General features: G+C 47.2%; 1 protein-coding gene across 1 annotated transcript in view; it reads right to left on the bottom strand.

Moving 5' to 3' along the window:
* The window catches only part of LOC147098993 (ankyrin repeat and fibronectin type-III domain-containing protein 1-like), a 152,048-nt gene that overhangs the window by 31,487 nt on the left and 104,598 nt on the right, over window positions 1–15,963 (bottom strand). The window contains exons 11-13 of the mRNA XM_085969508.1: window positions 14,978–15,107; window positions 11,286–11,405; window positions 3,911–4,126 (exon numbers count right to left, since the gene is read on the bottom strand). Of these exons, the coding sequence (XP_085825634.1) occupies window positions 3,911–4,126; window positions 11,286–11,405; window positions 14,978–15,107 (466 nt within the window). The remainder of the gene's footprint in view (window positions 1–3,910; window positions 4,127–11,285; window positions 11,406–14,977; window positions 15,108–15,963) is intronic.

The raw sequence follows: 15,963 nt of genomic DNA, 5'->3' as shown, positions 1-15,963 counted from the left end.
GAGAAGGCAATGAGGGATATAGTGAGGAGGTAATGAGGGATATAGTGAGGAGGTAAGGAGCGATATAGTGAGGAGTAGGGTTGTGAAGGGGTGGAAAGTTTCTGGTAAATTTCTGGAAATTTTCCACGGGAAGTTTAGCTTGGGAATTTTGCCCCAAAAAGCACATGCTAGCATTAAAATTGTTTTTTTTTGTATTTCTTTCATTTTTTTTCCACAGGTCCTCTCTTAAAATTACTAAGAGATGGAATCTTAATTATTAAGGAATTTCTTAATCAATATATGTTTATCTTCTTACTTGGCTTGTTTTAATAATTACAAGTTTTGTGTGTGACTGTGAACAAATGTGTCCTGTTTGGTTGGATGAGTGGATGAGCGATTAGCTCCCTCTATTGGTGATGTAGCGTCGTGCGTGCACAGGTCATGCTTCCATCACATGGAGCATCAGGAAAAATTTACTCACCCTTTTGCAATTGTGCTGATCGACCGCAGTTCGACACAGAGACGAATGCTCTTTATTTCTCTGCATAGAACAATGCCACGTTTACCGTCGGATGTGTGGAAGCATTTTACCCCAAGATGGAAAGACTGTGTACATGTGCAAACACTGTACAAAGCCATATGTAAAGAATGACACAAAGATGCAGCAGCATTTATCCAAATGCAACAACTTCACTCAAAGCTCACAGCAGTCAGCCCAGAGTTACTCTGCTTCCATTCAAGAAGATGATGGTTCACATTCAGCATCAGGCTCCTTATCATCAGCAACTCCTGGCCCACTTGGAAGGTTCTTTGATACAATGGATAACCATAGCCAGAAGAATGCAGATGAGTGCCTTGCTCGAGCTGTATATGCGACAGGCTCACCCCTCATGCTCACAGCCAATGTGTACTGGAAGAGATTTTTCAATGTTATTCGCCCTGCATACTGTCCTCCCACCAGACATGCTTTGTCTACTTATTTGCTGGAGGCTGAGTATAACAGAGTCCAAGGAAAGCTCAAAGAAACAATAGAGATGGCAGACTGTGTTGCAGTTATCTCAGATGGGTGGTCAAATGTACGAGGGGAGGGCATCATAAACGACATTGTCTCCACTCCTCTCCCAGTGTTCTTCAAGAGCACAGAAACGAAGGACAACAGACACACAGGCACATACATTGCTGATGAGCTGAAAGCGGTCATCAACGATCTTGGATCACAAAAGGTCTTTGCAGTAGTTACTGACAGTGCTGCGAATATGAAGGCTGCTTGGGCATATTACGTCATATTACGTCTATTGGGTGCGCAGCTCATGGGCTCAACCTGCTCCTCAAGGACATCATGGGTTTGAGAACCATGGAAACACTGTACAAGAGAGCCAAGCAAGTTGTTAAGTATGTCAGGGGAAAACAGGTAGTTGCAGCAACCTACAACTCCAAGCAAATGACAAAGAACAAGAACACCACACTGAAGCTGCCCAGCAACACTAGATGGGGTGGCGTTGTCATAATGTACAACAGCCTTCTGGAGGGTAAGGAGTCACTGCAAGAAATGGCAATATCCCAGTCTGGGGATATGGAAACCACCATCAAGAAAATACTGCTGGATGATGTGTTTTGGGAGAGAGTCAAAATCAAAATCAATCAAAATCAAATCACTTTTATTGTCATTGTTAGTGCACAAGTGCAGTACAACGAAATGTAGGTTTGCGGCTCCTGAGAGTGTACATTTAGATTAAGACATTTAAACATTCAACATACATTTGGCTTGTAATACATTAGCATAAACATAACCATAATAAAGTGCATTGGCAGATGTGCAGTCTTTAGAGTTTATTTGTGGAGTTCAGTAGGATGACAGCCCTGGGAAAGAAGCTGTTCCTAAATCTGGTCGTACGGGTGCGAATGCATCTGTAGTGTCTCCCAGATGGCAGGAGGGCGAACAGACTGTGGCTGGGGTGGGTAGGGTCTTTGATGATGGACCGTGACCTCCGTAAACAGCGTTTCTGGTATATGTGCTCTATGGTCGGTAGCCGGGTGCCGGTAATGCGTTGGGCAGTTTTGACTACCCGCTGCAGGGCTTTCCGGTCATAGTAGCTACAGCTGCCATACCAGCTGGTTAGCAGCCTTAAACTACTCTCACCAGTAGCATCTGCAATTGCTCAGATTGAAGGAGATGAGGCTGTCTTGTCAGATGTTCTCAGGCTTTTTGCTGATTTAAAAGAACAAATCAGCATTGCCCTACCCACATCCCTGCTGCTCAAAGCAGAGGAAAAGGCGATTGTTCAATTCATACAGCCGCGCCAAGAATTTTGTGTCAAGCCGATTCATGCTGCAGCATACATGCTGGAGCCAAAGCATGTTGGGAGACCAATACTTTCTGGAGAACAGATCAACAGCGCTTACAGTGTGATTTCTACCCTCTCACACCACCTCAATCGGGACGTGGGCAAAGTTCTGGGAAGTCTGGCAAAGTTCTCTACCAAGCAAGGTCTTTGGAATGGGGACGGGATATGGGAATCATGCAAGCATATCAGTGCACATGCCTGGTGGAAGGGGCTTTGTGCATCTGAGGCCCTGTCACCAATTGCATCGGTGATACTCCAAATCCCACCTTCATCAGCGGCCTCTGAACGAAACTGGTCACTTTTTGGGAATACGCATACAAAGGTGCGCAACAGGCTGACTAACAAGAGAGTGGAGAAACTGGTGGCTATCTGGGCGAACCTACAACTTATTGAGCCAGATACAGAAGTGTCCACCACACAGCTAGACAGTGACACAGAGGAGGAAATGGACACATCAGAGTCAGAGAATCAGGAGGAGCAATGATGAGTAGAAGACTCAGAAGACTCATGAGTAGAAGACTCAAAGGGACAAAATAAGGACAAATTACAGGCTAAATAAGCTGATGCTCTTTTTATTTTATTTTAGATGGGTCTTTTTTGTGGGGGTTCAATAAAGTTCAAAATTATAAGCTAAATAAAGTTTTGAAAGCCTGTTTTTATTTGTATGGAACAGTATGTGAGGAGGCAATGAGCGATATAGTGAGGAGGTAATGAGGGATGTAGTGAGGAGGCAATGAGGGATATATAGTGAGGAGGTAATGAGGGATGTAGTGAGGAGGTAATGAGCGATATAGTGAGGAGGTAATGAGCGATATAGTGAGGAGGTAATGAGCGATATAGTGAGGAGGCAATGAGGGATATAGTGAGGAGGCAATGAGGGATGTAGTGAGGAGGCAATGAGCGATATAGTGAGGAGGTAATGAGGGGTATAGTGAGGAGGCAATGAGCGATATAGTGAGGAGGCAATGAGGGATGTAGTGAGGAGGCAATGAGTGATATAGTGAGGAGGCAATGAGGGATATAGTGAGGAGGTAATGAGGGATGTAGTGAGGAGGCAATGAGGGATATAGTGAAGAGGTAATGAGCGATATAGTGAGGAGGCAATGAGGGATATAGTGAGGAGGCAATGAGCGATATAGTGAGGAGGCAATGAGGGATATAGTGAGGAGGCAATGAGGGATATAGTGAGGAGGCAATGAGGGATGTAGTGAGGAGGCAATGAGCGATATAGTGAGGAGGTAATGAGGGATATAGTGAGGAGGTAATGAGTGATATAGTGAGGAGGCAATGAGCGATATAGTGAGGAGGCAATGAGGGATGTAGTGAGGAGGCAATGAGCGATATAGTGAGGAGGTAATGAGGGGTGTAGTGAGGAGGCAATGAGCGATATAGTGAGGAGGCAATGAGCGATGTAGTGAGGAGGCAATGAGCGATATAGTGAGGAGGTAATGAGGGATGTAGTGAGGAGGCAATGAGCGATATAGTGAGGAGGCAATGAGCGATGTAGTGAGAAGGCAGCCAGCATTTGCTAAGCCTAAGAGCCTTTTCCTACTTTGAACATTCCTGTAGATAAGATCAAACGTTACCTTCATGGTCCTGAAGAGCTGGTCCAGGGCAGTGAAGCACTCGAGAGCAGAGATCGATTTCCGATAGTTATGAAGCTTTGAAAGCGCGATCCATCGGACGCCCTCCAGCACCCGCGAGGGAAGCAGCTCCTTGATAGTTAGGATCAAAACATTGCCCAGCTTGTCCTTGATTGGCTCAAAGTGCACCTGGCCCAGGTCTTGCGTTCCCAGCGAGCCCTAAAGAACAGAATGACACAACTTAAACCCACCTCCACTAGTGTTGGGTATTTGGAGCACAGAAATTGGGCTGTTTTCTGTTTTCCTTTTTCTTTGGGAGTGGGAGCTTCGGCAGATTCTCCCAATTCTGGGATCTCCACCTGTAGCCGGGAGGGTGAATGGGCGGACGGAGTCTAGGGCTTGGCTTGGTGCTCTGAGCCTGACCTCTGAACTATGAACCAGCCCCCTCCCTATGTGGTAAAACCCCAGGCCTGTTGCCATGGCTGAGATTGGAAACTTTATGACTCATAGACGCAAACCACAAACCCATTGACGTAATAAAGACTCACTACGCACTTGGTTGTTCATAAAGCAAGGCTTTAATCGACTTGTAACAAAACATGGAGATCTAGTTAGTAGCCACTAGCTTCCTGTTTCCAGACTGTCTTTGGCCAAGCTGGGCCCACGCCTGAGTATTTATACTCCTCAGGCGGCGCCCTCAGCTGGCCGTTCAGTAGTACTTCCTTGTAGAAGTTGCGATTTATGACACCCATGTCCCTTCAGGGAATGCTGCCCAAATATGCAGAGGATACTAAAATAGGAGGCACAGTAATTAATGCTGAGGATCAAAGGAGGCTGCAAGGGGCTAGTGGTAAGGTGCGGAATGGGCAGAAAAGATGGCAAATTGAGTTCAATATCCAATATGAGGTGTTACATTTTGGTTAAAAATAGTAATGATTATACTTTGAATGAGGGGCGCCTGGTTGATGTGGAAGAGCAGAAGGATTTGGGGGGTTTCAGGTTACATAAGAAATAGGAGCAGGAGTAGGCCATTGGGCCCCTCAAGCCTGCTCCACCATTCTGGCTGATCTTCGACCTCAACTCCACTTTCCTGCACTATCCCCATATCCCTTGAGTCCCTTAATATTCAAAAATCTATCGATCTCTGTCTTCAATATACTCAACGACTGAGCCTCCACAGCCCTCTGGGGTAGAGAATTCCAAAGATTCACCGCCCTCTGAATGAAGAAATTTCTCCTCATCTCAGTCCTAAATGGCCAACCCTTTATTCTGAGACTGCGATCCCTGGTTCTAGACTCCCCAGCCAGGGGAAACATCCTCCCTGCATCTACCCTGTCAAGCCCTGTAAGAATTTTTTATGTTTCAATGAGATCACCTCTCATTCTTCTAAACTCTAGAGAATATAGGCCTAGTCTACTCAATCTCTCCTCATGGGACAATCCCCCCATTCCAGGAACCAGTCTGGTGAACCTTCGTTGTACTCCCTCTATGGCAAGTATATCCTTTCTTAGGTAAGGAGACCAAAACTGTACACAATACTCCAGGTGTGGTCTCACCAGGGCCCTATATAATTGCAGTAAGACGTCTTTACGCTTATACTCAAATCCTCTTGTAATAAAGGTCAACATACCATTTGCTTTCCTAATTGCTTGCTGTACCTGCATGTTAACTTTCAGTGATTCGCGTACAAGGACACCCAGGTCCCTCTGAACACCAACATTTCCCAATCTCTCCAGACATTAAAAACAGTGCCTCAAGTGGATAAGGCCATAAAAAAGCTAATGGAATACTGGGTTAAGGGGGTCTAGAATGAGGGGATACTGATATAAGATTAACAGGAGAAATGTATTTGCACAGAGGGTTGGTTGTGGAATGCATAACCAGCTTAGTGACATAAGTACATAAGAAATAGGAGCAGGAGTCGGCCATACGGCCCCTCGAGCCTGCTCCCCCATTCAATAAGATCATGACTGATCTTCGACCTCAACTCCACTTTCCTGCCTGATCCCCATATCCCTTGATTCCCCTAGAGTCCATAAATCTATCCAGCTCAGCTGTGAATATACCAGAGACCATGTCAATATTTAGAATAGATTAGATAGGTCATAGAGTCATAGTCATAGGGGGAAAAATTCAGTATCGCCCTGTTTGGGGCGCGATTATCGGCCGTGCGCAAAGTTTAGCGCCTGGCGCTGATTAGCGCCTCCAACTGCAAACTTGGCTTCTATTGCCCCCTGGAGTTGATTGGAGCGCTAAATCAGGTGCTTCACACCTCTCTTAAGGCGCAAAGGCCGAGGAGCAAAGCGTTACCTCAGAGCGCTGGCGAAGCTCATGTGATGTCAGTCAGCAATGGAACACAGACACACTGGCACCAACCAGTTCTTAAAGGCGAGGGTTGATCTTGCTCTCCATCCACACCCTGCTCATTGCAGCCTTGAATCTCGGCCTGGAGAGACCTGTACATCAAATCTGCCGGAAAGAACAATGGAGAGGCCCAGGGAAAGAGCTCAGAGTGCAGCCCCCACAGTCTCTTCTAAATCGATGCAAGGAAGGTCAAATCAAAATGAACCTGCAAAGTGCTGCTCAGTATCCAAAACTCCTTCACACAGCGTTGAATCTCTCCAGAAGTCTCTCTCTCTCTCAGAATGCGTGGTGCAAAAATGTCACCAACAAAAAAAGGCAGGAAGCGGTCACCTTTAAATAGCGCTCCCCCAGTCCCTTCCTGACTGCAAAACGCTCCCCTCAACCTGTCATTGCTAGCGGCAGGCGGTAAGGCAGGGGGCGACACTCAATATCCGGTCCGGGGCACTACCAGGGCGTTGCACACTCGACTGACGTCACGATCTGCCGGCGCAGGAGATTGTGGCGGTAGTGTGTAGCGCCGCCGCAAAATGTCTAGTTAATTTCGCGAGCAGCGCAAACATCGCCGCTCCTGGGCGCTAGTTGTTTTGCGCACCATTAGTGCCCTCTTAAGGCACTAACGGGAGGCGCAAACCAACTGAATTTTCCCCCCATAGAGTCATACGGCACAGAAGGAGGCCATTCAGCCCATCGAGTCCATGCCGGCTCTCTGTAGAGCGATCCAGTCAGTCCCATTCCCCCGCTCTATCCCCGTAGCCCTGCAAGATTATTTCCCTCAAGTGCCTATCCAGCCTCCCCTTGAAAACATTGAGTGTCTCCACTTCCGCCACTTCCGTCGGCAGCGAGTTCCAGGTCATCACCACTCGCTGCGTAAAAAAGTTTTTCCTCACATGCCCCCCGTATCTCTTGCCCAAAACCTTAAATCTGTGTCCCCTAGTCCTTGTACCATCAACTAGTGGGAACAGCCTTTCCCCGTCTAGCCTATCCAAACCCGTCATAATCTTGTACACCTCTATCAAATCACCCCTCAACCTCCTTTGCTCTAATGAAAACAAATCCAGCTTCTCCAACCTGTCCTTGTAGCTAAGATCCTCCATCCCCAGAACCATTCTGGTAAATCTCCTCTGCACCCTCTCAAGGGCCTTCACATCCTTCCTAAAGTGTGGTGACCAGAACTGGACGCAATGCTCCAGTTGTGTCCTAACCAGGGCTTTATAAAGGTTCAGCATAACTTCTCTGCTTTTGTACTCAATACCTCTATTTATAAAGCCCAAGATCCCATATGCTTTGCTAACCATATGGTTGAAGGGGAACTGAATAAAGGGATATGGGAATAGAATGGCGACTTGGGATTAGGATACTGCCCGTGGACTGGTAATTACCACTGGCTGACACCTGGTGGCAGTATATACCAGCAATTTGACCAAATGTCGAGCAGCAATGGTTGGAAAACTATAATATGCAGACATAGATGGTTAAAATAAATTGTTTATTCAATTTGAAACAGAATTATAGACGTTTGTGCTGGCTCTTTGTTAGAGTAATCCAAAACTACTCCAAAGCCTGGCTCTCTACTCATAGGCCTGTCGACTCCTGTGTTTCAAACATTTATTCAATTTTCCCTTTAACAGTTGCAGTGGCCTCTGCCTCAACTACTCCCGGTGGCTAATCGCTCCACGCCCCGACAACCCTCCGTCTATTGAAATGTCTCCGAACCTCTCTCCTCACTCTCTGCCATCGTATTAAATCGACTGGCCCTCTTCACTGACTCCCCAAACAGAGGAAATCGGATTCTCCCTTATTCACACTTACCAAAACGCTTCATAATTAAAAAAAAATCCTTTAATAAATCTCCTCTTGCCCTTCTCTGCTTCAGCGGTCCCGGTATCTCGAGTCTCTCCTCATAACTGTAATTTCCCATCCCTGCTCTGCTCCCAAGTCGACACTATACCCTCCCTGCGTTAATAGTACTCCGACTCTAACGGCGGCCTAAACAATGTTCTGTACAAAATTATTGGCTCGGAATTTGCGGTGGGTAATGATGGTGAGCTAACAGTATTCGCCGTCATTACCCCTTTGAAACTGACTGTAACCTCAGGACGTGGCGCATGCGCATCTAAACGCGGATTTTGGGATATTACAGGAATCAAGGGATATGGGGATCGGGCGGGTCATCATCATCAAGAAACTACTCGTGAAATAACGCTGGACGTCCAGCTGGTGGCGCCGTCCAAGGAGTATAAATACTCGGGCGTGGGCCCAGCTATCCAGGGACATTTTGTAAGACGAGGAACTAGTGAAGTACAACTAGACCTTCATGTTCTGAAACAAGTTGATTAAAGCCTTGCTTTATGCTCAAACCAAATGCGTAGTGAGTTTTATAACGTCACTCTGTCTGCCCATTGCACGCTCTGTCTGCTCATTGCACGCTCTGTCTGCCCATTGCACGAACCTGTCTGCCCACTGCACGAGCCTGTCTGCACACTGCACGCGCCTGTCTGCCCACTGCACGCGCCTGTCTGTCCACTGCACGCGCCTGTCTGTCCACTGCACGCGCCTGTCTGTCCACTGCACGCTCTGTCTGTCCACTGCACGCTCTGTCTGTCCACTGCACGCTCTGTCTGTCCACTGCACGCTCTGTCTGTCCACTGCACGCTCTGTCTGTCCACTGCACGCTCTGTCTGTCCACTGCACGCTCTGTCTGTCCACTGCACGCTCTGTCTGTCCACTGCACGCTCTGTCTGTCCACTGCACGCTCTGTCTGTCCACTGCACGCTCTGTCTGTCCACTGCACGCTCTGTCTGTCCACTGCACGCTCTGTCTGTCCACTGCACGCTCTGTCTGTCCACTGCACGCTCTGTCTGTCCATTGCACGCTCTGTCTGTCCATTGCACGCTCTGTCTGTCCATTGCACGCTCTGTCTGTCCACTGCACGCTCTGTCTGTCCATTGCACGCACCTGTCTATCCATTGCACGCTCTGTCTGTCCATTGCACGCTCTGTCTGTCCATTGCACGCTCTGTCTGTCCACTGCACGCTCTGTCTGTCCATTGCACGCACCTGTCTATCCATTGCACGCTCTGTCTATCCATTGCACGCTCTGTCTGTCCACTGCACGCTCTGTCTGTCCATTGCACGCACCTGTCTGCCCACTGCACAAGCCTGTCTGCCCATTGCATGAACCTGCCTTTGTCTTCCTCAATTCTATTACAGTCCTCCTCACTGGTTCCCAATGCTCCTATTTTTCTCATGGGTAAATTTTAAGATTGTGCTCCCTTTGTCCAAGTCCAAACCCTCGACAAATACTGAGAAGAAAAGTGGGTCCAGCACTGATCCCTGGGGTCCACCTCCTCCAACCCTTTTCCAATCCGATTTACCCTTGTCACCTGTCCATCAACCCACTCTCTATGATTTCCTTATACTATATGCCTGGATTTTTCTAACGAGCCTCTAGTAAGACACTTTATCCAACACCATCTGCACACAATGCATAGATTTTTGCTGGGCAAGGGTATTAAGGGTTATGGAACGAAGGCGGGTAAATGGGAGTTAAGATGCAGATCAGCCATGATCTAACTGAATGGTGGAACAGGCTCGAGGGGCTGAATGGCCTCCTCCTATTCCCTTCATTTATCCAATCTGTCACCTCTCCAAAAAACATGTTGTTAAATTTGTCAAAGACAACTTGCTCTTAACAAATTTATTCTTGCTGCACATGATTTGTTTTTTCGTTCCTGGGATGTGGGCGTCGCTGGCAAGGCCAGCATTTATTGCCCACCCCTACTTGCCCTTGAGAAGGTGGTGGTGAGCCGTCTGCTTGAACTGCTGCAGTCCTGGTCTGAAGCCGGTGCTAGATTGATGCCGGATGGTCCGTCCGGTTTTATTCTTATTATTGTTTTTTGTAGTGGTTTGTAATAACTGAGTGGCTTGCTCGGCCATTCCAGAGGGCAGCTAACAGGGTCTGGAGTCACAAGTAGACCAGACCAGGTAAGGACGGCAGATTTCCTTCCCTAAATGACATTAGTGAACCAGATGGGTTTTTACAACAATCTGACAGTTTCACTGTCACCATTACTGATGCTAGCTATTTTTTTTTTACTGCAGATGTATTTAATTACCAGTACAGGTAGACTACCCTTTATCCGGACTTCCGAAAACCGAAACCCTCTAAAAACCGAAGGTTTTTTCGGTCAGCGTAAGTCGTGCGCACGACATGACCAGAGTGGCGCACGACTTACAGGCCTAGCCGGATAAGGAATAGTGTAGCATTTTTCCGCACTTCTGAAAACCGAAAATCGCTCAGCGTAAGTGTACCAGCCTTTATCCGCACATCCGAAACCAGAAAACCTCTGAAAGCCGAAAGTGGCGCAAAGCATGACTTCTGAAAACCGAAATCGCTCAGTGTAAGTCGTGCGCATGACCCCGACCCCCGCCGACCCCCACCCCCGACCCCCCGGCTCCCGCCCCCCACCCTTGCCGACCCCCACCCCCGACCACGACCCCCCGCCGACCCCCACCCCCGACCCCGACCCCCCCCCTTTTGGATAAGGGATAGTGCATCCTTTATCCGCACTCCCGCAAACCGAATTACTCTGAAAACCGAAGTGTTTTCGCGCACCTTCCGAAATCCGAAATTTTCCTAAAACCGAAACACGGCTGGTCCCGAGGTTTTCGGGTAAAGGATAGTCTACCTGTATTTAAATTTCCCAGTTGCTGTGGTGGGATTTGCACTCACATCTACTGAGATCATTAGGCGAGGCCTGACTGGATTACTAGTCCAGTAACATAACCACGATGCTACCGCTCCCTTCATTAACCCAAACATTTCTAAACACTCATTAATATTATCTCAAATTGTGGCTTCTAATAGTCGGTAATCAACTGATGTTGTAAAAAATATATTTTAATTTAAGATGTATAAATACAATGGTCAGAAAATTAAAGACCAAAACTTATGTCTCCGATTAGATCCTGATGCTGAGGTGAAGATGTTCTCAGCCCAATAAGCAGCTTCATACCTGGAGCTGGGACACTGCTAATAACATCTTCTGCCTGGTCTGTAGCACTGACGAGGAGGAGGACAGCGCGGAATTCATTCCCTGCCGCAGCCATTGGATGTCCTTCCACATACAGGAGAGCTGGGGAGAGGTCACAACACAAATCCTCCAATTAAATATTGGGAAGAATGAAGCCATTGCCTCTGGTCCCCACCACAAACTGCGTTCCCTAACCGCCTACTCCATCCCTCTCCCTGGCCAATGCCTGAGGCTGAACCAGACTGTTCGCAACCTCGGCGTCCTATTTGACCCTGAGCTGAGCTTCCGATCCCATGCCCTCTCCATCAGCAACACCGCCTACTTCCATTTCATTTAACATCGCCCATCTCCACCCCGCTTCAACTCATCTGCTGCTGAAACCTTCATCCATGTCTTTGTTACCTCCAGACTCATCTATTTCAATTCTCTCCTGGCTGGCCTACCACCCTCTGTTAACTTGAGCTCATCCAAAACTCTGCTGCCCATATCCTAACTTGGCCAAAGTCCCGTTCACCCATCACCCCTGTGCTCGCTGACCTACATTAGCTCCCGGTCCAGCATCACCTCAATTTTAAAATTCTCACCTTTGTGTTCAAATCCATCCATGGCCTCGCCCCTCCCTATCTCTATAACCTCCTCCAGCCCTACAACCCTCCGACCCCTCAGCGCTCCTCCAATTCTGGCCTCTTGAGCATCCCCGATTTTCATCGCTCCACCATTGGTGGCCGTACCTTCAGCTGCCTGGACCCTAAGCTCTAGACTTCCCTCCTTAAACCTCTCTGCCTTTCTACCTCTCTCTCCTCCTTTAAGACACTCCTTACAACCTACCTCTTTGAACAAGCTGTTTCATTATTGGCTAGTTCTTGTTTTTTAGCAGAATGTATTTCTCCTGAACTCTATTGATCACTTTTTAAATATTTTCCACTGCTGTTCAATCTATTTGTCAATATTTTCTTGCAGTTTATCTTCCCTAGTTCCAATCTCACCCCCTCAAAATGAGCTTTTTTCCAATCTATTATTTTGATCTTAGTGTTACTTGTGTCTTTCTCAATCATTATCTTAAACCTTATTATGTTGTGATCGCTATTGCCTAGATGTTCCCATATGCTTACTTCTCTTATCTGCTCTGGTCATTTCCCATTTCTAGATCCAGCAGTGATTCCTCTCTTGTTGGGCTTCTTGCGTATTGGGTAAGAAAGGAGTCCTGTACACACTGTTTAAAAACTCTATTCCCTTTCCCCCCCTTTCCCTACCTATTCTTGCCTGTTTATTTGGGGATGGTTGATGATCATTATTCTCTGTCTTTTACTCATTTGATAGATTTGCCTACATAATTCTTCCTCCACTTCCCTTCCACTATTAGGTGGTCTGTAGTTTACCCCTAGTAGTGTGATCGATCCCTTCTTATCATTTATCTCAATCCATATGGATTCCGTTTCTACCTTAATGCTAGTTGTGTCCCTTTTTTTACTGCCATTATGTTATCGCTAATTAATACAGCTACCCCTTCTTCCTTCCCTATGCCTTCTAAATACATTATATCCTGCAATATTTAACTGCCAATCGTGTTCATTGTGTAGCCATGTTTCAGTTCAGTTATCCCTACTACATTGGGTTCCTTGCTACCAATTAGTGCCCATAGTTGCCCCATTCTGTATCGAATGCTGTGTACATTGCTGAATAGGCAATTTAATTTGTTTTTATTACTTGTTCTTCTCATTTTATTTTTAACATTCATTTTATACTTATGCTCTATAACTTTATCTGTTCCCTGACTGTTTATGATACCCTTATTCCTTTCCTTGGTCTGACCTTTACTCTCATCTCCTATTTCTTTTACCTTCAGGCTGCTGTTATTTTCACCAGATCCCTCCTCCCACCTCACTAGTTTAAAGTCCTATCCTCGGCCCAATTTATCCTTTTTGCCAGGACTCTGGTCCCATTCCGGTTCAGGTGGACCCTGTCCCAGTGATGCAGCTCCTTCCTGCCCAGGTACTGGTGCCAGTGTCCCATGAAATGGAACCTCTCCTTCCCACACCAGTCTTTCAGCCACGTGTTCACCTTCTTGTTCTGTCTCTCCCTATGCCAATTAGCACATGGCTCGGGTAGTAATCCCGAGATTACCACCCAAAAGGTCCTATTATTTAATTTAGTTCATAGCTTCTGATATTCCTTCAGCAGGGCCTCCTCCCCTTTCTTCCCTGTGTTGTTGGTCCCAACATAGACCATGACAACTGGATCTTCCTCCTCTCTTTCCAAGTTCCTCTCCTGTTGCTCCGAGAGATCCTTTACTCTGACACCAGTTCGACAATACACCATCCTGGACTCTTGGTTATGACTGTAGAGGACACTATCTATCCCCCTAATTATTGAATATGACTAGAACCTTTCTATTCTGCACCCCCTCCCCCCTTGCACTACCACCTGCTTCACGGTGCCATGGTTATCGTTCTGGCCATCCATCCTGTAGCCTTCCTTCTTATCCTCACAGGTATCAACTACCTCATACCTCTTGGATGGGACCAATGTCTGCGGGACCTCCTTCTCTGCCTCCCCTTGGTTCCCCTACCCTGCTGACAGTCACACACTCCCTTTCCTGCACCTGTGCTTTCTTACTCCTACTGCCTACTCCTGCTCCTATCCTCTATGTTTCTATGTTATGAGGTGTGGCTGTACTCTGGAGTAAACTATTCAAAAATTCCTACCCCTCCCTTATGTGTTGGCGTGCCTCTAACTTGCACTCCAGCTAAACGACATTGAACCAGAGTGACTCAGGACAGAGGCATTTCCTACAGATATGGTCATCTGGGGCAGTCTCGCTGTCAACAACTTCCCACATTCTGCAGTCCCGACACACTGCCTGTGCTGCCATTTCTAATCTTTATATATTTGTTAGCAGTAATTTATTTCTAGAACCAATAGAGTCACTTGAGGTCTAGATTATAATTAGTAAATGGATTTAGATTGATTTCATATTAATTAATAATTAATTTTAAGTCTGACTGGTTACTTATTTAAATTTGATAGATTGGCTTATAGTTGAAATTAGAGCATAGATAAAAAGAAAGACTTGCATTTATATAGCGTCTTTTATGACCACCGGACGTCCCAAAGTGCTTTACAGCCAATGAAGTACTTTTTGAAGTGTAGTCACTGTTGTAATGTAGGAAACACAGCAGCCAATTTGCACACAGCAAGCTCCCACAAACAGCAATGTGATAATGGCCAGATAATCTGTTTTAGTGATGTTGATTGAGGGATAAATATTGGCCCCAGGACATCGGGGAGAACTCCCTGGCTCTTCTTTGAAATAGTGCCATGGGAGCTTTTACATCCACCTGAGAGAGCAGACGGAGGCTCGGTTTAACGTCTCATCCAAAAGACGGCATCTCCGACAGCACTCCAGTGGAATGACAGCCTGAATGTTTGAGTTCAATTCTCTGGATGTGGGACTTGAACCTTAACCTTCTGGACTTAGAGGCAAGGGTGCTACCAACTGAGCCATAGCTGATACCCTAGCTAAGGCCTAACCAGTGATTTATAAATGTTTAATCCATTTCCAAGGGCCAGTCTGTGGTCTGGGACCCTCCCGGAGTCCTCCAGTGCATTGATGCACTGACACAGGGAGCTGATCCCGTCTTATGTTCTAAGTAAGTGAGAGACCAACTTTGTACCTTAGAGAACCAAAGGAATTCCTGCATGTCGGAAGAGCAGGAGCTGTCAATCTCAACAATCGGGAGTTGATCCTCGTTCGTAACCAGAATGTTTTCCTTGTAGAAGAAAATGGCAGCTAAGTACACCCCCCTAAAACAAATAAAGAAAAGGAGTTAAAAATTGGGTCTTTGTCAGTTCGCGATACAAGACCAGAGGCAGGGAACCGCATGGATTAAATTCAGGTGGGCTGCTGACCTGAGATGTTCCACCATTGACACATGACCTAGAAATTCTTCGCTGCCAGGCCTTCTTTACAGGCGTAAAACGGGTGCCTAAGCATCCAATATGGCGGGATGCTTGTGCGTGCACATTCCAGACTCACGATTGAAGCAGGTGTCAGGCCTGTTGCAGGCCCCCTTCCCAAAATTGGGCTGTGTTGAACAGCCTTAAAGGGACTGTCTGAGAGTCCCAGAAAAATCGTAATATGTACCTGAATGTGGAGCTGGGAGGAGTAGGAGAGCAGGAACACTCCTCCCAGCTTCACAGCAGTCCCGGCGCCCCTCGGCTCCCTCCTGATCGTCCCCCTCCCTCCCAATCTGCCCCCCTCCCTCCCAATCTGCCCCCCACCTCCCGATCTCTCCCCTCCCTCCCGTTCTCCCCCCTCCCTCCCGATCTCCCCCACCATCAACCCCTCTCTCTTGATCTCCCCCCTCCCCCTCCCGATCTCCTGGCTCCCTCCCGATCTCCCCCCAGCATCAACCCCTCCCTCTCGATCTCAACCCAGTTCTCACTGTGAGCAAAACCCACAGACTGAAATTAGTGATAATATTAGAAGCAAATGCTCTTTTTTTTTTTGCTTATTTATTACTTTATTTTAAGAATTGACTTCAGTCGGCAACTAAAAGCCCTGTCCCACCGCGCCCGTTCATCTGAAACCTCAACCCCCCCCACACCACTACTCACCCCACCTCCCCTGACTCCTCAGCCAGTTCCCGCCCCGTTTCCC

Source organism: Somniosus microcephalus, chromosome 28, assembly GCF_052327205.1.
Source record: "Somniosus microcephalus isolate GS21.2 chromosome 28, FLI_Smic_1.0, whole genome shotgun sequence".
NCBI classification, from domain to species: Eukaryota; Metazoa; Chordata; class Chondrichthyes; order Squaliformes; family Somniosidae; genus Somniosus; species Somniosus microcephalus.
This window is presented reverse-complemented; position numbering and strand designations above follow the sequence as displayed.